Source organism: Nilaparvata lugens, chromosome 2 (genome assembly GCF_014356525.2).
Source record: "Nilaparvata lugens isolate BPH chromosome 2, ASM1435652v1, whole genome shotgun sequence".
NCBI classification, from domain to species: domain Eukaryota; kingdom Metazoa; phylum Arthropoda; class Insecta; order Hemiptera; family Delphacidae; genus Nilaparvata; species Nilaparvata lugens.
In genome coordinates this window covers 92,800,894-92,824,961 of record NC_052505.1, presented here as the reverse complement: position 1 = coordinate 92,824,961, position 24,068 = coordinate 92,800,894, and the positions used below count along the sequence as shown (strand labels likewise).

General features: G+C 34.4%; 1 protein-coding gene across 1 annotated transcript in view; it reads right to left on the bottom strand.

The window, feature by feature from the left end:
- Positions 1 to 22,905, bottom strand: part of LOC111053891 (organic cation transporter protein) — a 31,837-nt gene extending 8,932 nt beyond the window's left edge. Inside the window, 8 exon segments of the mRNA XM_039422127.1 lie at positions 5,336 to 5,572; positions 8,799 to 8,827; positions 8,829 to 8,968; positions 10,720 to 10,874; positions 12,891 to 12,994; positions 15,595 to 15,790; positions 17,540 to 17,707; positions 22,685 to 22,905. Of these exon segments, the coding sequence (XP_039278061.1) occupies positions 5,336 to 5,572; positions 8,799 to 8,827; positions 8,829 to 8,968; positions 10,720 to 10,874; positions 12,891 to 12,994; positions 15,595 to 15,790; positions 17,540 to 17,707; positions 22,685 to 22,761 (1,106 nt within the window). The 5' untranslated portion in view covers positions 22,762 to 22,905.
- Positions 22,906 to 24,068: the final 1,163 nt, after the last annotated feature.

Genomic DNA, 24,068 nt, shown 5'->3' with positions numbered 1-24,068 from the left:
ATATTTTTGTCATAGAGCGCGAACTCTTTTTATGTCAAATACTAAATCATGAATCCCGATTTTGAATGTAAATATATCTCATCAGTGGATGAGTATAATGGATACATTTGTAGTGAGGATGGAGTTACTTTCTTCCATATGAATATCCAGAGTGTGAATAGAAACTATGACGAATTATTATTATACTTGAGTAATATGTCAAGGAAACCGGACTTTATAATTCTCTCCGAAGCTTGGATTCAGCCAGATCAGAATATTGATGTGTTTGAAATCGAGGGCTATGCCTCTGTGTCTGCTTGTGCAGATGATAGATGCGGTGGCATAATAATTTATCATAAAAATGAGTTTTCTTGTAACCTAGTACAGAGTAATGTTGAAGGATCTGACTCCTTGGTCTTGAATTGTGCTTACAATGATGTTAAATTTACTGTTGTTGGAATCTATAGATGGCATAGAGTCGCAGTTGACCGTTTTTTAGACAGCTATGATACATTTCTGCAGGATATGAACAGTGATATATTGATATGTCTTGGTGATTTCAACATTGATCTAAATAGGACTGATAGGGTTGCTGATAAATATCTCGAGATAATAGCCTCGGTAGGTCTAGAAAATTTAATCAATATTGATACTCGTGTGACTGAGCGTTCTGCAACATGCATCGATCATATCCTGTTCAGAGGTATGCCACCTTCATCTGTGCGTTCTGCAGTTGTTGAGGCTGCTATAAGTGATCATAGAGCAATTTGTCTCTCTATTGCTCTCGCCAAGCCAAAGGCCAATTCCGAGCAAAAAATATTTGAGAGGATCGACTGGGAACGTCTAATAGGTGTACTAGAGCATGAGAGTTGGTCGGCCGTCTATGAATCTGTTCACACCGACATGGCTTATGACAGCTTCTGCTCTATTTTAGATGATGCTATTCGGACATCCAAGCATCAAATCATCATTAAAAATCACAAGGGTAGACTTTTGAAGCCTTGGATGAGGGAGGGTCTGTGTCAGGCGATAGCATCGAGGGATAGGTTATATAGGAGGCTTAAAAATGATCCAAGTAATGTTAGGCTGAGACATGAATTTGTTAAACTCAGATGTAAGATTAAGCGGTGGATAAGAAATGCCAAAGAGAAGTACTACTTTGAGTGTTTTGAACGCACAAAGGGTGATTCCAAAAAGCAATGGAGACTGATAAATGAGTTGGTAGGTAGAGGTTCATCAAAGCAAAGTGTTTCAAAAGTTGTAAACAACAATGAAGTAGTAGAGGATGAACAGGAAATTGCTGATTTATTCAATAACTATTTTATTGATTCTCCCAAGTCAGTTGCCCCACCACCTTTCCCATCATCATCAATTGATGATTACTACAACTCATTCAGGGATGATCGCTGTACCTATTCATTGTACTGGTCTCCAATTCACTCCATGGAAATTAATGGAATTATACATAGTTTGAAAAGCTCAAAATCCCCAGGCATTGATGGATATACCTCAATAATGTTTAAAAAGATCTGCCATATCATCAGTCCAGTTCTTGCTCACATATTCAACTTGAGTCTCTCTGAGGGCACTTTTCCAAGTAAACTAAAGATGGCTAAGGTTATACCAATTCCAAAGAAGGGAAACTCTAAGGATGTTCAGAATTATAGATCTATATCACTGTTATCCATTGTTGCAATACTGTTCGAAAAGTTAATAAAGGTTCGAATGATGTGCTTTTTGAATTCATTCAATTTTTTCTCAAAGAGCCAGTTTGGTTTCAGAGAGGGCTTGGGCACTGAGCTGGCTCTAAGAAAATTCATTTCAGAGATTTCAAGCAACATCAACAGAAAGGATATGAAAAGAGTTGCTGGAATGTTCTTGGACATCCGGAAGGCATTCGATACTGTGAATTATGAGATTCTGCTGCGAAAACTGGAGCTGGCTGGCGTGCGTGGCTTGCCCTTGGCATGGTTCCATTCCTATCTACATGGACGTTCTCAAGCTGTGAAGGTGGGTTCCAGAATGAGCTCCTTTCAGGAAATGACCTGTGGAGTTCCCCAGGGATCAGTTTTGGGGCCGACTTTGTTTTTGATTTACATCAATGACCTCTACTCAGGCCCCTTCAAGGGGAAATTCACAGTATTTGCAGATGACACAGCCCTATCCTATGGAGCTGGATCAGATGTTGAGCTATATGAAGACATGTCCGATGATTTAAAACTATTGTCTCTATGGTTCAGCTTCAACAAATTAAGTCTCAATATCGAGAAGACTTCATATCTGAACTTTGGAATATCTTGTTCTTTCAGACTTCTCAGCCCCCTGAAATTCCACAGTGTTGGATGTACTGATGATCATTGTGGATGTGGGGTAATAAAGCAATCTCAGGTAGTCAAATATCTTGGCCTATCGGTTGATGACAATATGATGTGGAAGAGTCATATTGATTCTATGAAGAAATATTCTCGATGCCTACTACACAGATTGCATCATTTGAAAAGATTGTGTCCAAGGTTCGTTTTAAGGAATATCTATTTTGCATTGTCTCAATCTCGTCTCTCTTATGGACTGGTGTGCTGGGGCAGCACATATATGACCCACCTGAAATCACTCATCACTCTTCAGAAGTCTATGATCTGCCTCATTGATGGAGGATGTAGACGTGGGGACTTCTTGAATGCTTGTCAATCATTGGATGTCATGCCTCTAAGATACTTGTATGTCTTCGAAGTAATCATTCAGTTCTTGAGTGGTACTGAAGATGGCGCGTTTATCCAAGCAGAAAGGCATTACAGTACAAGAGTAATGGAGAGGCTATGCACTCCAAGGCCGTTTTTGACATTTTTCCAAAAATCTTTCCTCTTCTTGCAAGGCAGATTTTACAGCAGGTTGCCTCGAGACATCATTGATTCAGCATTCCTGAGGCATCGTTTCAGAATCAATCTTAGGAGGTTTTTGCTTACTCATTGCATTGATGAGATTGAGGGTTGGTATCGAGTGGTTGATTGATTGTTGTCTGGATAACGATGAGTAACTACTTTAATGTATCATTCATTGCTGTTTTTCTTTTTTCTTTTCCTTTAAAAATAGAAATTCTCAGTTTCTATTATTCTTTATTTTTCTTCTTGATAATAATTTCATTTTTTTTTTTTTTTTTGGTCATTGGGATTTTAACACTGCATGGGCACTCTTTATAACACTGCATAAGGGCTTATCTTAACTCCTGAGCGCGGACGAAAATTTTATATTTTTTTGCGCTCAGTAAAATTTGTCAAATCATTTTTTAAATTATAAGTATTATTGTATACATTTATATATATATTTTCCCATTCATACATTCTTGATAAACTAAGCTCATGTTATATGATTAATTCTATTTCATTTTTTGTTTATTAAGGAATTTTCTGATTATATTTTCTGTGATGTATACTATTAGCTTTGTTGTAATATGCATTTTTTCGCGATTAATGCCAAAATAAACAAGTTATCGAATTTACAAAAAATGTTACTTTTTATTTATGAACGATATGGGAAATAAAATGTTTCAGTTTGGAAAGATACATTTTTTGAATTTTTAAGAGAAGTTCTAATAATATAGTCGAAACCGTTAATGATCTGGAAAGAAAACGGAATCTGGAAAATTAGCACTCCAACAACCCATAACTCGCTTATTAGACCACTTGAAAATTTCAGTTGCCACTTTTTCTCACTTTTATAATGATTTTAACAATTATATTGAAAAAGATTATCCAATTAAAATGATGAAAAAAGTGTACCGAACAGCCTAAGAATCGATATGCGAAATTTCAAATTAATCAGTCTAGTAGTTGAGACGTGATGATGCGTCATCATTCGTGAATTTCCTATATCCCGTACGTGTATAAGCCAATTCAATTCATTCCTTTTATTATAAAATAGATTAAAAGATTAGATTCGAGGGTCACAAATTCGTCATATTATAATTATTAGGTATAGAAATTACTCGTACCCACTATACTTTTTTATATAAACACTAGTTTCGAGTACAATATTTGACACTTGAAAATGGCATGAGTGCTCGATACTAGCTGTGTTTATACAACATTTTATAAGGGTCATAAGCACCATCAACGTTGAACGCTAAACGACGGTTACTTGTTAATATGGTCACATTTATTCAAATGTGTATAATTTCAAATATTCAAATGTGGTTGAAAAATATCAGCTTATTTTTCTCGGTTTTAACTGAGATGATGCATATAGACCTAAAAAGTACAAAGAGGGTACTAGAAATTTCTATAATAATAATTAAAAATTCAATTAGCCCTATCAAAATTATTTGATATTCAATTGAATTGAATTTATTCGTTATAAATAATGTACTTTCACTCAAATATTCAAGTATTCTGACACAAATATTTGTAAATATGAATGTGAGGGTTCACAAATCTGTTTTAATGTATTTTGACTCAAATATAAATTAATTTATTCTGACACAAACATTTATAATTAAAAATGTGAGGAATCACAAATTCGTTATAATGTATTTTGGCGCAAATATAAAATTATGTACTCTGACTCAAATATTCACTTTCTTGGTAAGGACTAAATGACATTAATAGTCGAAACAATTTCTTGGTATTATTGACTTGAAAATGACAATAATAGTCGGATTATGTTATGAGAAATAAAGTTGAAAACAGGGTAATTTGAATTTATTCGTTATAAATAGTGTATTTTCACTCAAATATTCAAGTATTCTGACACAAATATTTGTAATTAAAAATTTGAGGGTTCGCAAATTCTTTATACAGTAACATGTATTTTGCTTCGAATATTTTTTAAATGCATGTGTGACTCAATATTTTGGAAAAAATAAATTTCATAACAGTTAAAACCAACAATATTTCATAGTAAATAGTGCAGCGATGAGATCACCGAACAATGCATACTCATTGCGTTATCAATCTTTAGTATCATAATCAATGTAGTATCATAATCTTTAGTAGTATAATCAATAGTTGGTGACTGGTGAGTTGATTTGTTGGTACTTCAAAGAAATCATAAATCATGAACAAATCATCAATGATTTCCAGCAACAAGCCCACCTCTATCGAAAAATACATGTTAGGGCGTGCTTGGGCTAGACTTTTGTGTTGACGTATGCCGTGTCACCAGAGTAGCACACATTGAACTTTTATAGATGTTAAAAAACTGTTTGAATCCCTGCAACTGCACATACAACGCTCATTTAGGTAAGTGGAATAGCCTTCCTGTAGTGAATTCTCGTAACCTTGAAGAACATTTTGAAACGCTCTGTATATGAGAACAACTTCTCTAGCTAAGGAATAGTTGGTACACAATGTTTATTACTCACCATAAGAACAGTATGACCAATGTCTTGGCTCTGAGGTATGGCGTTCTGAAGAGGTCGATCACAGTTGGCTCAGGTCCACTTCCAGTTGGTTTTACAACTTCATTTCTTGAAAGCAGATTTCTCAAGAGCTCTGGTGGGATTTGTACTTTGTTTTCTTTAGCCACACTCCTCAGTATCTGTTCTGCTTCGTCTTTTCGTTCTTTAGTCAACAACCAGCGAGCAGATTCTGGAATAAACCTGAAATTGATCATTGGCATTTCTCTTCATATACAAAATAAGGGTTAACTATTCAACTTTTAACAGAGAGGGTAGTTCAAGGTCAAGCAACTGTTTGGTAGATCAATGTCTCTTTTTATAGTCGACCACTGTATACTTCAGCAATAAGTCTTCAAAAGATAACCAACAGTAGGCTAATAATTACTGAAGAATTAATGAATACTTCAACGTTTTCATTGTTTAGAGTAGTTGAAGGTCAAGCAATTGTTTGATAGACCAATGTCTCTTTTCATAGTCGACCACTGTATAGGCAATACCTACTATTACTTCAGGCCCCACAACTAATTAATGACGTCATAGCACGTAGATTAATTCTTCCTAGAATCATAGTAGATTATCAATGTATGCTCTCTAACTTTTGTTACTGTATCGATTTTATATTGGGTGAAATACTATCTAAATTCCAGATTAAAGACATTTGTATTTTATTAAATAGAAATTTATTTAAATAAAAACACTATTTACAAATAGAATAATTTCTCCATACGTTCAGCTTGATAGCGACATATTCGATTTAGAGATAGAGTTATTGATAAATTCATCTCAACCAAAAATACTTAATAATAGCCTGTATCAGAATCAAAAGAAAGGAAAATCAAAGGTAAATCAAATTAGATGTAACTCTATTTTAGGAAAGAGGCTCCCACAGACTTGATCGCAATAAATCTGTGGTCTGTGGTAAAGAGAAACACATCAGGAGAATGTTTTTCAGTTAGGTAAAATCTTATGATGTTATGGACAGTTCCAACACTTGCATTTACTTTTTAATTATTCATTAGTTCAACAGTTTTTTCATACACTTTATTTACACTGTTCTTTTACACTCTAATAAATTACACTGTTATCTCACATTTCATTTACACTGTTCTTTCACACTTTAATCAAATTTTCCTCTCACACTTCAATTACACTGTTCTTTTATACTTCATGTAAACTGTTGTTTTGTAGGATTGAAGTTTTTTCTTCTTATTCCTTGTATACATTTTCGTTTCAAAGTTTAATCTCTCGGAAAAGAGGATAAAGAATCTTTTGGAGACTTGTTATAATTCCCGCGACAATTGGATACACAACAACAGAATCCTATGATTAAAAACCCCAAATTTACCATTACTTTTCACAAACGAGTATTAGAAGAATGATAAACAAACCATATTCATTGAAATGGAAGACTGTGAAAATAGAATTCGTAATTTGAATTTTGTTGGTTACCAGATCAGATGTGATAACAAGCATCAGCGCTCTTATTTCTCTTACCTATCACCAGTAGATCATCGATCTACATGTGATGAAGTCATAGTTTATCATAGCTTCAGTTGTGGGGCCTGAAGTAACAGTAGGTATTGGTGTAGGGCCTACTTCAACAATAATTCTTCAAAAGTTTATCAACAGTAATAATTAGAGTTTATTGAAGACTAATCATTCTTCAATTCATAAAACATACATGTGCTAATCAAGCTGTAAAAGTTTTCTTACTATCACTCTAAGTAGTCCAAAATGTCCACTCCTCATTAATATGTTTAATAACGACAGATTTGCGTTTTGATTGTATTGAAATTGGGCAACTTAGAACAGTTGGGCCCGTATCACATTAAGACAACAGTGAGACACCAATGGTGTCCTGGCGGTTTCTAGGCTGGTGTACAGGCGGTTTCCCAGTTGGTGTCACGAGTGAGACACCAAGATGTGGTGTACCAGCTGGTGTCCCTAGTGTAGGCTAATCAGCTAATGCCCGGCAACTCGATCGGACACTTGCTGTACCAACCTGATGTACTAATGTAATACGGGTCTCGAAAACTTATTGGAAACAGTATTTTAGTTCTGTTTGAAGATCTCATAACTCGCTGAAGGACATTAAAAGGATAAATACGTCCTTGCTCCTTGGAAAAACAGCTGAAAATTTTGTCGTCTGTCGATACCGTAATGGAAGTGAGTGAGCGAGTGCATGTGTGGGTTATTCCTCAGCTGATCTCACGAGAAGAATAATCCAGCAAGAAAAACTTATTTTTGTTTATCCTTTTTTTTTAGAGAACATGTTTACTTCAGAAAGTCCAAAATAGAAACTAGATGCTGTTAGTGTAGAAAAGTACATAGTATATTAACAAATATTGTAGCAAACATAGTATATCATTCTATAGATTTTATAGATAAACAAATGACACGTAATTTAAGCAAAAGCATAGATTATTGGATTGAGCATAACATATTCTTCAAACTAGTTGTATAGAGTATAATATTGTATCCAACAAGCATTGTTACTATAAACATTGAGCAATGGTTTTTTCATTTTCACGTTCTCGAACCAGGTACCGTATTGTAAATGTTCCCTCATCATCTTTTTTTTTTTTTTTTATCGTATATTTTTATGTATTCCCTGTGTGAAATATTCACTTCATGATGGCCTCAAGACGTCACAGTGGTTAATTGGATTCTACTTTGTCATATAGTATGTACTATTCTTAAGTTTTTAATTTTTTTTCTCTTCTCTGAGCCTTTGAGACTTTTGTACAGTGCTGTAATACTTTCTTTAGCTCTTTTTATTTTAATTTTTATATCGCTTCTTACTTGACCTGAATTGAAGCAGAATAATTTAACCGCAACTCACTGCCAACACACAAGGACTCTTATGTTGGCAGTGCCGAATATTACATTGATTACATTGATAATTATTGTTGTGCAAGTTACAATAAATGTATATTTTTAGGTGATTGTATATTGCATACTTTAGTGATTGTATTGTACAAATATTTGTATGTGATTTTTGGCAATAAATTCAATTCAATTAAAAAAAAAAAAAATCGAATTCATAGTATATTTATTTGTAATTGATGATGTGTTTGTTTTTTGAAGTGTGAATATATTGTTATTTTGATGAGCGATAGTAGCTTAACCTAGATTTTGATTTGGACTGTAGTATAAATTTGAAAAGGGACAGTTTTGGGCATAAGCCTGTTGTGCCTCCTCATATAAATGTAAAAATAATTGTTCGACTGAAAAAATAAATAAATATAAACTATAAATTCAATATTTCGTTACAAATTTTCTATGCTTTTACACTCCAGAGCCAAGCTCGGTCCCCCCCGATATTCGTTACTTATCCATGCAGTATTCAATGCAACACCTATCTCATTTGAAAAGAGACGAGTCAGAAATTTTTATATTCACAAAGTAATAAGACTAATATTCTTACCAGTAATAAGATATGAATAGAAGTCCAGGGCAACGAGATGGCGATTTCAAGCCACCTCCAATTTCTCAAAAAGTAAGCAAATAAGGCAGTCATAATGTAACCTGTGGTGAAAAAGAATTGACAGGCCACACCAGCAAACATACGTTTCTTGGGCCCAACCATCTCCAAAGCTGCAAATAATAAACATTATGTCATGAATGAAAAAAATTGGAATTCAATCAAAATACAAACAAGAAAAATTAGTAAATAAAGATTGGTAAACTGTAATGATTTAAGTTACAGTTAAGCCGCGTTTACAAAATGTTAATAGCTTAGTCCTTATAGATTCTATTAGACTGAACGGGACTTTACAAACACATATGTTCATCATGTGTATGATAAGTTATGTTCAATCTAATAGAATCTATAAGGATTAAGTTATTAACATTTTGTTTATATTTTGGTGTAAAAGCAGCTTAACTATAATATATTGAGCCAATTACAATTTATTGCACAGCTAGAAGAAATTATACCGTACTATAGTGAGGTCGACGTTGTAATGCAGTTGCAGTAGCAAGCCAGAGAATCAGCAACGATTTTCTCCTATCTTTCTCTACTGTCATTATAACGTGTACCTCACTATTTATGGAATTAAGTTGAAATATTGGGAGAACGATTTGTTATGAGTCTTGAATTTCGTTTTCGTATCATGATTTCCAGCTCTAAATAAAATTTGTTTCAATGGCGACCATATAAAGTTGTGCAAGCTAGTCACTGGAACAGTTGATTTCGTCAAAGCTATTTCCATATTCTTAATCCTGAAGTTTTCTCTAGATAATTCATAAAATACATGTAGCCAACATTTTTGAAATCCCAAGTGATCATTGAGATAAGACTGTCATTATAAACCATTGTCATAGTTTAAAATTTATTGTTAATTATCACTGTATAAGATCATATTAAGAAATGGATTGGCCGTAGTCGAGTGGATCAGATGCTGGCTTTATGATTCAGAGGCCCGGGTTCAAATCCCAGCCCGGGCAAGATATTAATCTCGGGCCACTCCCGTGTTTCGGATGGACACGTTAAGCAGTCGGTTCCGGCTTCCTAAAAAGCAGTCGTTAGGTCATGTCAAGAGGCCCTGAAATCGATCAGTTGCGACCTGAAAACTCTGACACCAGACCTGAACCAGCCAGGTCACACGATATTATTATTAAGAAATAAAACAGGATCGTCAGAAAAATGATTTTTAAACTATTTCTTACCCAATGAAAAGTATGAATAGAACATTTTATTTTCAAGATACCCTGAAGAATCAGAATTAGATGAAAATTTCGATTTAGGCAACCAGAAATCTGATATGTTTTAGGTACTTGAAATCTAAAAGAAAATTCTTTAAACATGACAAATGCATCAACGAATAGGTAGTTTTAATTTATTCAAATTGCCTCTATTGACAAGGAGATCCATGTGACCTTTAGGTAGCCTAATGATACCATAGAGAACATATAGCGTAAGAAGATATCCCATGGTATAGGGCGTTTATGTTCCAAATGTAGACTTAAGTTGATCGTCCATGTAGTTCTTTATCGTGAAGCTATGTGACGCTGGTAGTCTCTCATACTGCGCCGTTCTTACACTATCACCCGGTCAAGACAGTGATAATCGACAGAAGTCGGCTTGATATAACAAAAATCGGCTTGAAATTTATTTATTTAAATACATCGATACATACTTATCATTCTCAACTATGAATGACTGGGAAAGGAACAACAGACTTAAAGCCCAAAACAGTTCCAATCCCAAATTTAGATAGAAATTGTCCAAAAATAGGTTATGTTTACACTAATTTGAAACATAAACGACCTATTCATTTCAATTTCCATACCTATACCATGGGGTATCTTTTTTTATGTTATCGTTTCTCTATTATGGTACTCACCCAACACATAAGCGACAAGGAACACCCCAGATGTAGCTGCTCCGACGATCATCCGCAAAAACACGAAAATGAAGTAATTTGGGGCCAATCCAGTAAGTACGCCTGCGCATGCTTGTAGTATGAGCGAGATGAAAAATATAATTCTCCTACCATATCTGTGAAATAAAGAAAAATCATCGTTTGAGTACAATAGAACCTCGATATAGTACAGTGGGCTACATTTTTCTGTAGTCCCTTCAAACGTTCATATAGCTTTCCACTCTGTATATAGTAGCCTACATCCCGGTTTTGTACAGACCTCGTAATAGTACATTTTTTGAGCGGTCCTTGAGATGTACTGAATGAGGTTCCACTACTTGTACTATAGTGAGGTCCACGTTATAATGGCAGTGGAGAAAGATAGCAGAACAACGTTGCCGATCATCTGTCTTGTCAATGCCTTCTATAGACGGTAATTGTTACAGGTTTATTGATGTAATAGTAACAGGTTATTCTCGTTTAAAATGATCAATTATATTTTATTGAGCAAGAAATTATATTTTTCAATAATTTTATAATGCATTTTCATAATTTAGATGAAATATTTTGTTAATTATCAATTCCACATTGTTAAAAGACGATCTGGCAACAGAGCAAAGCGAGAAAGAGATAACGCTATCCGCTTTCTTGAATGGTAGACAAGGATAGAATACCATTGCTAATCAAACACTGCCATTATAACGTGAACCTCACTATAGGAAATATTCCATTATAATATGTTATTGAGATGGAAACATAACAACAGTGATTCAAATAGGATAGAACATCCCTAAATCAAATAGATTATGCTGAACTTCAAAAAAATATAGTCAAGAAAACAATATTTTTAATCCAAGAAATGGATATGTTTTTAATACAGTTAGGAAGAGCAATGTAGAGGATCTTCCACCACACTTTTGTTCAAGAATTCCATCTATTCTTGAAATATTTATTCATTTTTTCAAGTCTTATAAACTTTATTGGTTCTTTCGAAGATATATTCATGTAAATTTGGTCTTATCCAATCCATGAATGAAAGTATGCCTCTAAAATTTATTTTCCCTTCCCTTTTATTAATGCTTCTAAATTTAATAATTGATCTCAATGTTTTTATTGTGATCTAAATTAACATTGATTCATATGAGGTTCATAAAAAGGTCAACGTAGTTCAACATCAAATTCATAGGTAAAAAAGAAGGGAAAAGAAATCCAAGATGCTTTGAGGCATAATCATTTCATTCATGTGAATTTATGTTATTGAATATTTAGAATGTTGATATTGAAAGAGATGTCGAAACTGTGGTTCCATTTCAACCTCTTTACAAGTAAAAATAGGCTACTAACGTTCTAAATAAATGAAGTTTTTGGCTTTAAGCCTGTTGTTCATTCATAGTTGAGAATGATATTGTATGTATAAATGAATAAATAAACAAATAAATGAATGAATAAATAAATGGATGAATCTGAATTCCCACACAACAGTAACAGTGAACAGTGAAATAGTTATTTGTGCAACTAGTGCGCCAAGTGACAGTTTGCTGCACCGAAAGAAACGTTTACGCACGAGCCGTAGGCGAGTGTGGAATAATGGTTTCTTGAGTGCAGCAGAGGAACTTTGCGCACGTATTTCACATTAAATTTTTCCTACAGTTACCATTGAATATGAAAAGTGGATAATTATGGGTAAAATTTCCTGAAATCCATCAAATTTTTTTCTGTCTAATCTTATTATTAATAAAAACCTTATTTATTTAAAATTGAATAATAATAATTAAATTAAAGAAGGCACATAATGGCAAAGCAACGACGTTCTCCACTGCCATATTATAACGTGGACCTCACTATATCACAGTCAGGGTTACCAACTTAATTTTGATTTTCCTGCACTGGTGCTCCATATAACCTACTAAACTATTTTGCGTTCTCATGCTGCAAATCTGGAGTACGCAAAGTAATACTTTGCGCACTAGAGCGGAAAAGTGATTCTTTGCGGCCTGCAATCAGTGCAGAAATGGTCACTTTTCAAGGTATCTGTGAGAAAATATAATTCCCATATGTTCTTATGAGATTATTCACACTCGCTCGGCCGAACTTATGGGAATTATAATTTCACTGTCACTGTTGTGTGCAAATCCAGCTCAACAGTTACTCACTTATCGGATAAGGCTCCAAAGATGATTGATCCCAACAGAACACCAATCATGAATATGGCATCAGCTGATGCCTTCCACCACGCTTTATGACACACCAAGTCCCACTGAAAACTTCAAATGAGTTAACGATGACAATTAATAGGTTGAATAATGAGCAGAGAAATGCACATTCAAACTAAAATGAGCTATTGAATAAAAAGACTATATATTGTCAAACCATAGAGAATCTCTGGTAGAAAATCTGTGGTTTAAAAATATCTAGTACCAGTACATGGGTATTAAAATATAAGAATATTAGTTCAGCAGAAAAGAGCACTGAGAATTATCATGAATATTAAAAGGAGGGACTCTGTGAAACAAATTTTCTATCAGCTAGGCATATTGACAGTCTATGGGCAATATATTTTGACGTCATAATGTACTTCAAAAAATTCACTGATTTAGAAAAGAGAAGTAGTATTTCACATAGATATAATACTAGATCAGGAAGAATCGTACAGAGACATAATTTAGATTTTTTCAAAATGAAGACAACTTTCATGGGAGATGAATATTTTAACATGCTGCCCCGAAATTTAAAGTCCATAGAGGAGTTGACGAATTTTAGAGCTAAGCTGAAGAAATATCTTATAGGATTGTCCTTATATTCATTTGAAGATTTTTTTCAGATTTATTGTAATGAATTTCTTATTGACTGTTTTTGTGTGTTTTGTTATTTTATTATATATGACGTTATTCAATGTATCTGTACATTTGTTGAATAAAAAATACCGTATTTGAATATGAATATGGGTTTCCCATAGTTGACTAGGTTAATTTTCTTAACATCTTTAGTAAATGTTAAATTGTATTTTGAATATTATGCACATTTTATTGATTTGATTGCTTGTTTGTATTTTGATTGAAATAGAATTTATTATTATTATTTTGTTATCAATATGGATAACTGCCTATCACAATATCTCCTTCACAACTTCTCAGAAAGTAAAATGAGCTATATCTAATGTAATAAGGATCTTGAACGATAGCTGTGATTAATACCTATAAATTAATAAATTTTAATAAATTAGTACATATTTATTATCTTTTACAGGGATTTTTGATGATTTTTCGTAGAACTACTATTATATTTTATTTTTTAGACAATATTGATTTTCACCTAAATATTTCAATTCTCACACAAAAAGGAGAGAGAGCCTGAGAGAGCCTGTAATACAGGAAAAAACTGCGTACAGATATGTTTATAAACAATTATTGATTGTACAGAACGTTGGCGTATGCACAACCAATATTTGCGAACTTTTTACTGAATTAAAGAATTTCTAAATATTTTTGAAACTTGCCTCATTTAAAAAATATTCGCACAAAAGTGTAACTTGTTACACAGATAAGGTTGAGGTATTCTCTCTTTCTCAGCTTTAAGGGACAATTTAAATTTATTCAATTAAAATTGTACAAACAAGACAGAGTCAGAACAGCACCATGTAGTGTACTATGAATTGCAAGGATTCGAAATTGCTGGAATGCACAATATTTCAAATTGAAGGAAAAGTATACTGGTCACATTTAATAGTTGAATATTATCCGGATATATGGAAAAAACTGAATTCTTTACTTGATACCTTCAAGCTAATTCTGTTGAGATTTGAAAAGAGAAAATGGATAAGGTGAACTCTGCTTTCACTCAGTTTAATTTCGATAGGTCCCTTCTCAATTCCGCTTTATACCTTCAAGATAATTATCTTAAAAGGCAACCTAGATAATATAAACTTCGTTGAAGTTGAGAGGTTGAGACATTTTATTTCAAAGTACAACAGTAAATACATTTCTCAACCAACAAAGTAAGCGTTTCTGAATATCAACTTTCAAAAAGGTGTCAAACTTATAAATTCAACAGAAGTTCAACAAAAAGTGTATAACTTCATATCAGCGTTATTATCATATTGAGGTCCACGTTATAATGGCAGTGAAGAAAGATTGCAGAACAACGTTGCCGATCCTCTGTCTTGCCTTCTATAGACGGTAGCTGATACAGGTTTATTGATGTAATATTAACTGTTCATTCTCGTTTAAAATACTCAATTATATTTTATTATTCAAGAAATTATATTTTTCAATAATTTTATCATGCAATAATTAAGATGAAATATTTTGTTAATTAATTATTAATTCTACATTGTTAAAAGACGATCTGGCAACAGAGCAAAGCAAGAAAGAGATAGCGATATATCCGCTTTGTAGAATGATAGACAAGGATAGTAATACCATTGCTAAACAAACACTGCCATTATAACGTGCAACTCACTATAGAAAGTGCTATGTCAAAAAACAAAACAAAATCAGCATAAAACAACTTCAATCCATACCCCGCCCCCCACTTTTTTCACCACAGTTCTTGATTTGGTATATTATGATTTTTGCTATCGTTTTGCATGTATTCATTTGTATATTTGTATTGTACCATGTGTGCGTAAATGATTGAACACATTTGAGAACAAATCGTTTTTTTTTTTTGGAAGTGAATTTTCATGAAGAAGTTTCAAAGGCAAGATTACGAATGTATTTCAACCTCAAAGTGGAAGTTTTATTGTGCATTACATGATGAGTGGATTCTGAATTCTCAATTTAAAGCTCAGTTTTTGAGGGACGGACACAGAAATGTCTCCCGAAATGCCATTAAATTTGATTTTAATAGAATTTTTACCTCGGTCAAAGTAGTGCTCTCATAATTGGTTCTATCATACACCCATGAATCACATTCTGAGGTAGAATTACTAGTGAGGTCGATCACTCTACACCCACTGAATGTGTGTGTCAGCTGGTCCATGGGGTAGTAAGTTGACATGTTATTCCGTAGAAACCCATAATTACTGGTAGAGGGCTCCCAAGAAAGTTTACACCTGCAAATTAGAATGGAAATAAGTTTACAATATTCAAATTGCAAGGTAAGGTATTCATTGCAAATAAATCATTATATTATGAAGGCCTACAATTGTATAATTAAACAAATATAATTACAATGTTGATAATAATTATTGTATAATTAATTTTCGTTTATGAGGGTGATGCCTACATGAGCTTTAGGCTTGTGAGTGGGTAATGAGATGGTTCATAAAGAGAGATGAGTGGCACTAAAGTTTTAAGTGGGTTCCGAACCACCGAGAAGCGATTCTTCAACTCATGAATCACATATTGAGAGGAGTCGGCAAGTGGTCACCATTGCGCATGATTCGCAACTTATCGGAGCGATAACTCATTAGCACTACCATTGAGTCAAACCGCTTCCCGCGAATTAATATTTTATTAAAACGAATATTTTAATATTCAAAATTAATTAAGGTAACGTAATAATTATGGTACACACACTATATATCGTATGATATATGATTTATAGACAGCCAAGACAGGTGTTCAATTTTACCACATACAGGCAATTCTTTAATTTTAAATGAGTGTTAGGATTATATAGTACGAATGAAGCATATAAAGGTAAAATTCCTAAACGACGGCTCTAGCCGCGCTGTAGTCTATTATTAAATTTTATTTATTTATTCAAAGATAGGCCTACACAAAATACAATTCACCTTAGCAACAAAAAAAAAAAAAAATCATTGAGGAAGGAGAGAAGGACCAACAGGCACAGCCCAAAACGGTTCCTTTCCCGAATTTTGGTTGTAGTCTATAAAATATTATGTCTACATGTATCGTCTAGAATAGGATATTTTACAGAAACAGACAGACTACAGCTGTGAATGCAGTGCGACTATAACAGTTATACAGCTAGCACCTTCAGTATTATCTGCTCTGTGCTCTTTCATTCATTACGTGATCTTTCATTCATTAAAATGTGTTCTGCAACGATGACGAAAATCTCTACACCGTACCTCACTTGTTCAGTTTGCTACCCAAGGCATACTAGTGCATTGATGGTTATTACATCTTAATTAACCCATATGATGAATACCCCATACATGGGTTGTTCATTATACTACGTGCACAAGGCAAACCAGGAGTAAATTAATGTTCTCTTGTAACAAATCTTTTTTAAATATACATTTCAACCTACTTAACATTCCAAACTACTTAGGTTATGTTTAAATACTTGATACACTTTTAAAACATTTGATTCAATAAAGACGTAGACTTTTAATATGCATTTCACTTGAATTAACCAAAAAAAAAAATTCAACAAATACTGAACATGTTCAATCAATTTTAAACGACTTTATACACTTGTAAGAACAATTGATTCAATGAAGCTGCAGACTTTTAATATAAATTTCACTTGAAAAGATAAAAAAAAAATATTGACCCAATATTGAATATGTAGATATGCACTTTTATGTTGGATATGTTTTGTTTTGGAATGGAATTAAATTCAAACTACTTAATACACTTGTAAAGACACTTGATTCAATAGAACCGTGTAGACTTTTAAAACACATTCCATTTGAAACAATTTACAAAAAACATTGACCTAATATTCAACATTTTTAATAAATGCCCAAATTATATTATATTAACCATTAACACATGATATATTATCCAATAACACATAATATTGAACATATTTAATATAATGCACTTTCAAGTTGGATATGTTTTGGTTTGGAATGGTGTGTGCGAGAAATAATTACTTTAAACCTTACCTGTAAGGAACTCTGGCCTGAATGAAGACGCCAACGAGCTTGTGAAAAGCACAAGATATGGCTGGAAGACAGAGTAGGAAGTAGATTCGCTTTTGGTAGCGACCAAACTCTCCCAAGTGCTCCAGGACATCGTCATAGGCCATCTCACCTTTCTTTGCATCAACCGATCTGAAAAATATATATACAATATTTATAAAATACCAATTTTACAACAAAAAATAAGTCTGAAAACTAAAAATATAGGATTAGTTATAAGCCCAATGTCAGCTTCATCAAATGGAAATATGTGTAGCCTACAGAAACTTTGACTGAGTAAGGCTAGCTTCACACGCATTCGGTTTCATTCGGTTCGGTTAGTTTTCGGTTCGGTTCGATTCGTTACTGAAAACGAGTGAGGCTTTCATACATGTCAGGTTTTTAATTCGTACGGTTCTAATTAGGTATTTTCTTCTCAAACACAGCTGTGTTTGGATTTTCACAGTTCATGCTGGTATATTTAAATATAACAGCTGGTGTTAAATTGTAAGATGTTATTTCTTGAACAACAAAATTTTAAAGTTAATTAAAAATTGTGAATTATTTGAATAGTTTCTTTATGATTATGTTAATTTTGGATGTTCAGAGAGATTACTATTTTTAATTGAAAATTTGTTCCTTGTTTTGACACATGGTAGGCCTATATAAACTTCATCTTTTCTCTCCATTGATGAAATCATGTAATATTCGTGGAAAAAAATGAAAAATTCCCCCTGAGTTTTAATTTATATCTTTTATATTTTTTAGCAAACTATTCATTGAGAAAATAATGTTCCTGTGAACTAACATAAATGAATTTACCATATGATTTAGACTATGAAAATTTTGAAACAGATATCAAGTTAAAATGAAAACAAAAAAGGCAAGCGTGTGTAAAAGACTTTGTTTTTTCCTGTTTCCCTAGCAACGAATTCGAATAAAATGAAACCTATTCGTGTCGAGGGGGCGTTCGGTGCTATGCAGTTGCTATTCGGTACCGAATTCAAACTGAATTACCGTTTCACACTTATCGGAATTTGCCGAAAACGAAACGAACCGAATGAGTGTGAAACTAGCCTAATGCATTGAACTTGAAAAAAATCATGAAGCAATCAAAAGCTTGGCTCCAAATTTATCGACTTCAGGCTCTCTGGGGTTCTGACCGAACCTGTGATAACTGCCTATCATGGATATTTCGAGCCACTACTTTCATATGGCATAATGCTCTGGGGTGCTTCGAAAGACTCATTCATGGTTTTCAAGGTTAAAAAAATACGTATCAGACTCATGTTTAGAAAGCCGCTTGTCGATCTTTAAATCATCAAGAATCATGACAGTTGCTGCTCTCTATATTTGTCACTTCGCTATCTTTTTTTACAAGTCACATGATAGTTGGACCACAGGCTCCCACATTCACAATCATTCCACTAGGTCAAGGAATGTTATGAGAGTTGAGCTTCACCGAACCAGTTTGTACAACTGAGTACTGAACACATGAGTAGGAGGGTTTATAATTCGTTGTCAGCCCAGTTGTCACCCTCTTTAGAAGGATATTTTTAATATTCTTTCCGAAGAATGGCCATTGATATGTCCAAAGCTCCGCCAATTTATGTAGATGCATAACAATATAATTATCAATAGTTATTATATTACAAATTGCTTTTTCATATCATATACAGTTCAATAATTATTTTCTTAGTCTATATTATGTAAATTCATCTATAATTTTGCTGTATTGTAAGCTATTGTATATAAGTGTATTTAAGCCAGTATATATTTTAATCTACATGAATAAAGTACTCAATCAATCAATCTTTTTCCCACCCCATCATTACCCTCCTTCATCCCATCCTTTCATATCTTCCTCCTTTTCATTTTTTTATACTTTTTTTACCCTCTCAAGGATTGAAGGATTTTTCTAGTACAAAGATATCCATTGGAAAACCCTTCAATCCTCCCCCCTTTTTTTTGTGTCACAGTTCTTGATTTTAGTCTATTGTGTTCAGTCTCAGAAATGGTAATGAGTAATGAGCCCCCGTCAAACTGTTAGGGTTTACCCTTGACAGTAAGCTTTCATGGGGCGAGCACATGCGCCAGGTTGAGCAGAGTTGTTTTGCTGCTGAGAGGTCTTAAATACTGTACAGTGTGCCACCTCATTATTGACCGAAGCAAAGCTGAGGTCTTAGTTTCGACTCGATCGGCTTTTGTCTGTTTGTTTGTACCGCATTTACAGTCGCAGTTCTTGTCCGATTTGGATGAAATTTGGTATACAAGCTCTTCGAAACAAGGCGCAGAAACGTATGTGTAACGATTTTTGATAAGACCTCTGGTTTTAATATAAATTGTGTCGCTCTAAAATGTGCTGTATTGAATGAATGGTATCGTTGGAATGCTATCGATAGAGGACAAGAGTTGTCAGCGTGTAAACCTTGAAACGTCTGAGCCGCTCCAAATCATACTGTATTTATTAACTGAAGAAAACTTCTCACTTAATTGCACCATTTCTTTCCTTTTCAACACGATATTTCCCTGTATCATAGATGAATAGTTTCTAGACCTACCGAACCGGCCGGAGACATCACAGCTTAGTTAGTTAGCTCTTGTTTTCGTTTTCGTATGAGATCGGAAACCGACTTGTGAGCATAAACATTCTGCATAGGCATAACAAGTCGCCATAACATTGAATCCACTTTTCATTAAAAACATTATTAGCAACCTCCTGTCATTGTCACCAACAAATCAATCTTATTTCGAATCTATTTCCGTCTCACTATCGTCTGTGAGACGGTTCATCGTCTAAATTGCCTACTGCATATTCCATTATTCTATCAGTTGACCGATTTCTTATAATTGATTGTGAGAAAAGTTGTAATATTGTAAATATGGGGACAATAAGAAGGTACCTTCTTGAGAGACATTTATAAGTCCGGTGTCCTTGGAAACAATGTCTTTAGCACTTTCAATGGAGAAAATAATAGAGAATGGATAAATCTTCACAATATACTGTACTTTCTTAATGGCCCTTCTCATTAGTTTGAAAGATGTAGGCTATTCATGAGCGAGGTCTACTGTTCGCAGAACTACTAGTCTTAAACTGTGTTGTTTTGGCTTTTATTAGAGCTTGATTTTGTATGGCTCTGGGGTGGAGCCACAGATATCATCCGAGTCCTTCGTCTCCAGAAGAGGGCCTTGAGGATTATTTGTGGGGCTGGTAGATTATCCCACTGTCGCCCGCTCTTTATTAAAGAGAGGATCCTCACCGTCTTCTCCCTCTATGTTCTTCATACTCTTTGCAGAACACATGCAAACGTGGGGTTGCTCGTGACCCGATAGAGCTTCCAACCGTATGAGACTAGGGGCAGACTCAGGCTGGATGTACCCTACCAGAGGCTGAGCAGAACACGGACTGGTCTGGCCCATATGTCTATCAGCCTCTATAGCAGGCTGCCTCTGTTGGCCAGGGATCTGCCTGCTGTGCGGTTTCGAGGGGCTCTGAAGAACCTGCTGACGGATCACCCTCTGTTCTTACTCCGTGAGTTCTTTATGTTGAGAGCAGTGTGGTGAGTACTTATTTTCTTATTTGATTTCTGTCTTAGGGCAGCTGTTTTTATTTCACTTTTTATTGACAAGTGGGCTTCACTTTAGTGATCCCTTTTATGGACCCAACTAATTAACTACTAAAATACTGAATAATGTCGACGAGTCTGTAGCAGTACAGACAGCTGTATACAGTAAAGCAAGATGGGATACCAGTGTGAGATAGCAATGGTGTCCCAGCAGTGGCCTGAGTGACACACCTTCGGGACATCAAAGTTTGGTGTCTCAACTCTATTGTGTCAAGTGCAATAAAAACTAATGTCCTGCCATTATATCGGACACTTGGTGTCCCAATGGTGTTCCAACCTCTTATGTAATACGGACTCAAATCAACTGTTCACCAAAGAATGTGACCTCGTTGAAGTAAAAGTTGGGACCTTTCTTTATTGCGATGAGGCCATATTTTTCGGTGAACAATTGAGTACCGTAAGTCACCAGGGCCCTATTGCATGAGAAAAACTAATCTAATAATATTAGTAGTCAGCTGCTTATTAGAAAAGGAAATTACAAAAATATTGGTTTGCATTTTCTCATGCAACAGGGCCCAGGCTTACAAAGTGTTCAATCGAGAAGAGTCTTAAATTTTATTAACTATTTATTTATTTTTTTGCTGAGGGTGATGCCCCCATGAGCTCTATAGTGAGGTCCACGTTATAATGACAATAGTTGTTCAACTCTGGAATTGCTATCCTTGTATCATTCTCTATCATTGCTATCCTCTATCATTCGACAAAGCCGGTGGTACTATCCTTTTCTAGGTCCACAACGATGCCAATTATGTTTTTGACAGTGTAGAAATATAATTAATTAATGCAGAGAATCTGCATCGCTATTCTCCTACCTTTATTCACTGTCATTATAACGTGGACCTCACTATATGCATGTGTGTGGGCAAATTATTAACCTAATCATTTTGAATTATTAATTTATTTTTCTCGTCTCGTTGAAGGAGAAAAAAATGAAATTTCAAATACCTATTAGTCACAACTAAATAAACCCACCGCGTATAAGCGTACGGGGTGTTTACGGTAAGCTGACAACCCCTAACCTTACCTTACTTGCCATGATCCAAATTAGTATTCAATAACACATAGATAACTAACCAAACTAATACTAGAAAGCTTTAGATGTCCCTACTGCACAATTTGCGTAATTGCAATTCTCTGCAATAAGATTTTGGTTTTCCATTTTTTCAACAAAACTCCTCTAACCTAAAATTATTAACCCTACAAATAAGACACATGGGAGGGAGGTTTGGAATGTAATGTACAATCTCCTAATAACATTGGTATATTAAATAAACTTTATGAGATAAGAAACGATGAAAATCAGATACTGATTTGATTACTGTGGAAAAAGTTATTTGACAAAATAAAGTAAATGAAAAATTATGATGCAGAGTGGTAGATGTTATTCAAAGTTATGATTGGTTTCATCAAATAATATTGACAACAAACTGTATGCCAACTAAACTGTAATTCAACATAAAAAAACATAATTTAACAACTAATGTGACTAATAAAAATTACATACTCATTTTCCAGGAGCAAATCATGGAATTCATCTTTTTTGTGTTCCGAATTTTCGTCTGTATCTGTAGTAGCAGTCATGTCAGATTGTCCTTGGAACTCAGCTGGAGCTTAAAATAGTTCTCTTGTTTTCAAAAGCCGGCAAATAAAAAAGGAGTGGTTCTAAATTTAAATCGGTCACAGGAGAGAGAGCAGATTGGGTGTTACGAAATCACTGCAAGAGAAATCCTGACAAGACGCTGCTTTGCTACACCAGGCTACAGTACGCAAACGCATTCTTGCTTGCTGATTGTAGTATCTGAGATTATGAATGACCTACCCCAAAACCAGTATAGGGCTTACCATACTCTACTTTACAATAGGCCTACTCACTACTTTCTTTTGAATGACAAGTAGCGAGGTTATTGATCTTGCGCTTACGCACAGTCACTTTCCGTTTCACTGACACACATGCTTCGGGGTTTTACAACGTTCGTATTTATAGGACTATATAGCAGTGGCCGACTGAGGAGTCAAAAGTCAAGATACTTATTTCTGCCTCCCCCCTCAATAAAAAACCAGTCGAAAAAGGGGTTTCGGTTAGAAAATTATAAAGAAAGATAAAAGTTGAATTCGTCACCATCGATATAGGATATAACCCTCCCAGAGGGTAATTTTCCCAAAAGTAACTTTGGCCTACCAAGATATCCCCCTGGAGCTTTCCTCCCCAGGCCGCCCTTATATATAGTTGAAAAATGCAGTTAATTACGGTCATCAAATAATATTGACAACAAACATATTGACAACATAATATTTGACAACCCAGAGGGTAATTTTCCTAAAAGTAACTTAGGTCTACCAAGATATCCTCCTGGAGCTTTCCTCCCCAGGCCGCCCTTATATAGTTGAAAAATGCAGTTAATTACGGTACATCAATTATCTCTGAAACCATTCATCGGAAAATTGTCTATTATATGCCATTCGTTTTTTTATATCATTGGGTTTCCCAATAAAACTAACATTTGTCTTGATAAAAGATATACCGTATGTTGTGTTTTTTTTTCCGATTAACTTTTTAGAAAGTGATTTTATTGAAAATAGGTCGAATTATAAATGTAACCCCTTTTATTGCACATCCATTGAAGTAGCTTCTATAGTCCTGTATTATAGTTCTGTATTTACGATTCGATTTGACGCTGTGGAAGGTGAAACAGCCGACGTGGTACGGTGTGATTGACCCCACTCTTCCCCTACCACAAGTTCCCCCACTCGGCCGGCGACCGAGAGATACCGGGTTCGATTCCCGGTCTGGGTACAGTTTTTTGGACAGTTTCATTCAATGAATTTTCCTATTATAGTTCTGCGATCAATATTTTCAGTAGGTAGCAGATGTCCTTTAGTTCTACCTT